The sequence below is a fragment of the Gracilinanus agilis genome, chromosome 4 (assembly GCF_016433145.1).
Source record: "Gracilinanus agilis isolate LMUSP501 chromosome 4, AgileGrace, whole genome shotgun sequence".
Lineage (NCBI taxonomy): Eukaryota > Metazoa > Chordata > Mammalia > Didelphimorphia > Didelphidae > Gracilinanus > Gracilinanus agilis.
This window is the reverse complement of record NC_058133.1, coordinates 478,998,197-479,004,393: the sequence shown is the minus strand read 5'-3', so window position 1 is coordinate 479,004,393 and position 6,197 is coordinate 478,998,197. Positions and strand designations below refer to the sequence as shown.

Below are 6,197 nucleotides of genomic sequence, written 5' to 3'. Positions count from 1 at the left end.
CTTTCCTTTCCTTTCCTTTCCTTTCCTTTCCTTTCCTTTCCTTTCCTTTCCTTTCCTTTCCTTCTTTCCTTCTTATTAAGGGTTGCACCTTACTAAGTATAGCTTCCAAGGCAGAAGAGTAGTAAGAGTTAGGCAAATAGGGTTAAGTGACTTGCCCAGTCACCCAGCTAAGAAGTAAGTGTTTGAGGTCAGATCTGAACCCAAGACCTTCTCTCTCCAGACCTGGCTCTCTATCCACTGAGCCACCTGGCTCCCCAATCAACAAGCATTTCTAAGAACCTAACATATTTGGGGCACCACGTCCTGTACTGGGGAGACCAGGACAAAAGTGACACAGTTCATGCTCTCACAGAATGTCAGAAATGGGCACACTATATGCCCCCCCGCACAGCGACAGAGTTTTTAAGCTTTTAAAACACTTCCTGTCTGCCTCAGATTCTTACAAACATCCTCCTTTCACGTCTCCTCCACTTCCAAGAATGATGCCCAATAAACTGAAAGAACTTCAATCTGCCAGATATTAAATTCCAAAGCTCCCCCTTGTCTGAGACAGTAAAGACAAAGGGTAGCAGAACTATTGTCTGACTTGGGGCGAGGGTGAGGGGAGGAATAAGAAGGTTGAGGGATGGCTCAGGAATTCTTAGCTGGGTATTTGGAGGCCCAGACACAGTAGGGCATAAGGGAATGAGCAGGAGATATGTAGCCAGAACTATGGGGCTTGAGGCTCAGCTCTGACATTTACTATTTATATGATACTGGGCATTTCCCTGAGCCTCAGTTTCCTCATGTGTAAATGGGCTTTGCCCTTCTGAACCTCAGGCTCTTCATCTGTAAAATGTTCCCAGCAACAAGAAAAAGCAAGTACTTAACATTTTGCATCCATGGATTTTTCAAGGAACAAATGAGATCATATGGATAAAGCAATATAGTAACTTTTTAGTGAATTTTTATTATCAGAAGCAAATCTGATCATAATCTGTCAGGGGTCTGCTTCCTGTATGGGGGTGAGAGTATGAACCAGATCTTCCTCACAGGAAGACACCTGGAATGGTGGTTACAGGACCCCAAGGCAAGGAAATAGGCTAAGCTAGAATACTCAAAGCAAATAGCAAGATTAAGAGACCAATCTTTGGAAGTGTGTGTGTGAGGGGACAGGAGAGGGGGATCCCTTATTTAACTGACTTATTAACAAACACTATTAACCAAAAATAGAGAGGGAGGAGGCCACTGGCATGATCTAGGTGGGGCTCTCAAACTTGCAACTGACCCAGCCTGCTCTGGAACACCACAGAAGGTGGGTACTAAGTGGATCATTTTAAGGAAAGAACAAACCTCCATGGGGATTCGAGTTTTATGCCCCAAACTCTGAAGAGGGCTATGTGACTTTGGGCTACTTACTTTCTGTTTCTAAGCCTCAGTTTTTGGTTTCCTTTGCTCTTAAAATGGGAATGGTTCTGGAAAGCAATTTGGAATTATGCCCAAAGGGCATAATTTTTTAAATTTTTTTTAAAATTTAAAAGAATGCATGTTCTTTGATCCAGCAATACCATTACAAGGCTTGTATCCCAAAGAGATTTAAAAAAATGGGAAAGGATCTGTACAAAATATTTATAGCTGCACTTTTTGTGTTGGCAAAAAAATTGGAAAATGAGAGGGTGTCCCTCGATTGGGGAATGGCTGAACAAATTATGGTATCTGATGGTGATGGAATACTACTGTGCTATAAGGAATGATGAACTGCTTGATTTCTATAAGAATTGGAAAGATCTATATGAACTGATATGGAGTGAAGTGAGCAGAACTAGGAGAACATCATACACAGTAACTGAAACATTGTGGGAGGATCAAATGTCATTGACTTTGCTACTAAAAACAATGCAATGATCCAGGATAATTCTGAGGGACTTATGAGAAAGAACACTATCTACATCAAAAGAAAGAACTGTGGGAGTATAAATCCCAAAGAAAACATATGATTTATCACTTGTTTATTTGAGTATATGATTCGGGGTTTTGGTTTTAAAAATTACTCTATTAAAAATGAATAACATGGAAATAGGTATTGAGTGATAATAGATGTATAACCCAGGGGAATTGCTTGTTAACTCCAGGAGGGGGGAGGAAAAAAGGGAGAAAGATAATAAAAAGCATGTTACCATAGAAAAATTAAAAAAAAATGTTTTTAAATGGGAAAGGTTGCTTTGGCCCCATTTCTGAATTATTGTGTGAAGAGGTAAGAGAACAGAGAGATGTCACCCTTTTTAAAAATAAAACTTTTGGAAATAAAGATGTGATGCTGCAGTAATAGGAATGGAATGGAATATTAATGATAGAATCAAGAACTTTCAAGTGAGGGAACTCTTTCCACCAAAGCAAATATTAAACCATCTATGTCTGAACAGCTAAATCCTAAGAATTGCCAGAGCTAAATGCCTCCCATGCCTTGCCCAGGATCAGCCAGCTAGTAGTGTGAGAAACAAGGTCTGAAAGCAAGTTTTACTGACTTCAAGTGTGGCACACCATGGTCATTTCTCTAATATCCCTGCGCTGTTTCTAGCAAAAGTATATTAAAAGTCCAATAGTTTCCCAGCATTACCTACAAGAGAGTTATTAGGGACTCCCATTTCTTTCTCCTCATCCCTAGCCCAGCAGTACCCCCTCAGAAACATTTTTGATATGCTAGATTGTAAATTCTGAGGAAATGAGAAGAGGCCTTGGAGGCAGTGTTGGGTGTGAGCCTCAACGATGACAAATTAATCATAATTTACAGTCGCAGAGCGCTGACTCTCATACCTGACATGTGCTCACAACTACTCTGTGAGGTAGACAAGGTAGTTATTATTTGGATCCTTCATTTAACAGTTGGGGAAACTGAGGCTCGGAAAGCCAAAGTGATCGGTAAAAGTTGGAAAGTTAGATCTTGACCTGACCAGGGTGGGCGATCTGGCACCTCCAGCTACTAACAAAGTCTTGCCTTATTCTAGTCAAGTGTAGGACGAAATGCATCTCCCACTTTCTCCCCATTGTTCGGAGGGTTAAACTGAGCCTCGAGTTGTGGGGCAATTTGGGAATAGGGGAAGATCTGGTTCATACTCTCACCCCCTTACAGAAGGCTCACACGGAAATGTGTGTTGGTGTGTGGTCCTTAAGTCAGCTGAGGGTGCTGGAAGCGGACCCCTGACAGATTATGAAATAGATTTTAGGGAACCTGCACTAACTCTGGGCTCATAAGCGGGGGAGGGGCTGAGATGAAGGAAGGGGGGGAAGTCTGACAAGTTTATAGCCCCTCTCAGTGACTCTGGGAATCATCCCAGGTGGCACCGGGGGTCTAGCTGAAGGGGCTAGTCCTGACCAAAGCACACGTACCCTCTCCTCCCCGCCCCCCCTCGCGCCCCCTGCTCTCTACAAACTCTCACATCCTACCCGGATCCCCTCAGACCTAGGCACAGCCATTCAGTCAGACACGCAGGCTTCCCATTTACCTCCGCTTCTCTCCTTCGCCCCCCAGCCCTGGGCGGGGCTCCCCGTCCCGGGCCGGCCAGAAGTAGCAAGACCTGCAGCTGAATCCAGAAACTCGGAGCCATCGCTCCCTCCGAGCCTTCCTTCTCTTGCCCTTTTTTGGGGGGCCACGCCGGAGATGGAGGCGGCGGCGGTGGCCGCTGGGAACGGCTGAGCCGAACCAACTTCCACGAACGGCCAGAGCTGCGGGAGCTGCCAGGCGCCCTTGGGTGCGGGAGCAGCTCGCGCTCCACTGCGCGATCCCCCTTGGAATGTCCCTGGGGTTCGCTGCGCTGCACTGCGCTGCTCCGGCTCCCTGCGCCCAGAGTGCGAGACTTAGCTAAGGGGGTTGGCACTCAGTGGGGCTGGCCTGGAGGCCCCACCCCAGCCCCACCCACCCCCTTTGCTCCAGTCAGAGCTGCTTGGAGTGGGTGTGGGTGGAAACTCTTGGGAGCGTTTCCCGGAGCAGCAGCGCCCCGCGCCGCGCGGAGCCGCTCATCCCGCTGTGCTTGCGGGGTCAAGTCCCGGTCTGTCTCCTCTCTCCTCTGCGGGTCACCTCCGGCCATTGGGAGATCCCCGGCACGAGCTGTAGGCTTCCAGCTGCCGCCCAACCTCTGCCCTGCTGAGGCCGGGGCTGCCCTGGAGCAGCACATCCCAGCTAGCCTTTCAACCTCCGGGGCATAGCGAGGGAGAAAAGGCTCTTGAGGAAAGAGGACAGAGAGGGGAGAGACCCTGCTGCCTGCTCTGCAGTCAGCTCTCTTTTCCACCCCTTTCTTCTGCCTCTTTATGCCATCGCCGGTTTGAAAGTGTCCTTCCCCCTTCCATTTCCTTCTGCTCTTTTGCCATTTTTGGATCCTTTCTAAAAATAGTAATGGCTAGCACTTACACAGAGCTTTTACAGACACCATCTCATTTTGCCCTCCCCAAAACCTTTAGACAAATGTGCTATTATGACCCCTTTTTTACAAATGAAACAGACAGGTTAAGTGACTTGCCCAGGATCACACAACTAATATGTGTCGGAGGTGGAATTTAGGATTGGGACTTTTTTTTTATTTTTTTATTTTTTTATCCAGTGTGCTACCTGGCTACCTCTGTTATTGTCTAGTTCATCCCTAGACTTAAGTGTTCTATTTGACCTTAAGAATTTGACATCATGTGTCAAAAGGCACTAAAAGAAATCCAAATGGCCCAAAGCAAATCAGACAGCTTTGCCTCTTCTGCTTTGGCAGATTTTCTCAGGATTTATTCAGAAGTATCTCTTTGAAAATCGTCTGAGTTTTCCTGCCATTTGTTCCCTGTTAGTGAGATTTCTTAAAATCCTAGAATCTCAAAGCCAGGGGGAACCTTATAAACCATCGAGCCCTATCCATTCATCTTGCCAATGAGGAATTTGTGGTCAGAAAAGGGAAATAGGGGGCAGCTGGGTGGCTCAGTGGGTTGAAAGCCAGGCCTAGAGACAGGAGGACCTGGTTTCAAATCTGGCCTCAGACACTTCCCAGCTGTGTGACCCTGGGCAAGTCACTTAATTCCCAATGTCTAGCCCTTACCACTCTTCTGCCTTGGAACCAATACACAAAAAAAAGGAAAGGAAAGGAAAGGAAAATGACTTGGCCAAAGTCACCCTACCAGTTTACTCCTCAGTGTGGTAGCAGCTATAAATACCCCAAATGCTCATTGTTTGGGGCAGCTGAAAAGGAAATGATGAGTTCAGGGCTTTATAGCTAGTGGGCTGAATAATTCATCCAGAATAGGTCCTACTGGAATCCTATACACACACACACACACACACACACACACACACACACACACACACACACACAAGTGCCCACAAACTATTATTATTTCCAAAGAAAGAGTATGCTACAGTTGAAGATCCTAGCAGAAGACATTCTGGATATTGTCACATCCCTGGTTCTCCTCTTACTTGTGTGACCAAGAATTTTCAATCTCCTCTGCAGGTTCAAGTAACCATTTTCTGTTCCCTGTTTGTGGCTATACCCAGCCTTTATTCCCGAGTCCTCTTTTCTACCTTCTCCACTCTCAGGGATCTCCAAGGTTTCAGCTCTCATCTTTGTGCAGGCAGATCCCAGATCTACACACGCAGCTCTTATCTCTTTCCTGAGCTTTGGCCTTTCATCTCCAATTGTGGGCTGGTTCTCTCTACATGAATAATCCCATAGATGTCTCATCACCTGCATCCCTGAAAAATATCATCATTTCTCCTAAACTTAATAATGTTTTAGGAGAATCTCTTATCCTTCCAAGTGCCGAAGGTCAGCTAGGTAGCTGAGAGAATTGAGAGTTAGACCTAGAACCTGGAGGTCCTGGGTTCAAATCTGATCTCAGATACATCCTTTGTGATCCTGAGCAAGTCACTTAACGCCCATTGTCTTCTCCTTATTGTTCTTCTGCCTTGGAACCAATATACAGTACTGATTCTAAGACAAAAAGTAAGGGTTAAAACACACACACACACACACACACATATTTCCATTGCCCAAGTGAACAACTTGCATTTATTTCTTACATTTATCCCCTTCTCTCTACATGTGCTGCTACTACCAGAATCAAATCCCTCATGGCTGCCTAGATTATTGTCCAAGCTTCTGAACTGGTCTTTTAGCTTCCAGCTTCTTTGCAATCTAACCTCCACACAGTTGCCAAAATCCACCACCTTGACAGCTGGTCGCTTGAAC

The 6,197-nt window shown here is 45.8% G+C and overlaps 1 protein-coding gene across 1 annotated transcript in view; it reads right to left on the bottom strand.

Moving 5' to 3' along the window:
• Positions 1-3,737, bottom strand: part of MMP28 (matrix metallopeptidase 28) — a 29,723-nt gene extending 25,986 nt beyond the window's left edge. Inside the window, exon 1 of the mRNA XM_044672739.1 lies at positions 3,483-3,737. Within this exon, the coding sequence (XP_044528674.1) occupies positions 3,483-3,584 (102 nt within the window). The 5' untranslated portion in view covers positions 3,585-3,737. The remainder of the gene's footprint in view (positions 1-3,482) is intronic.
• Between the last annotated feature and the right edge of the window lie 2,460 nt (positions 3,738-6,197).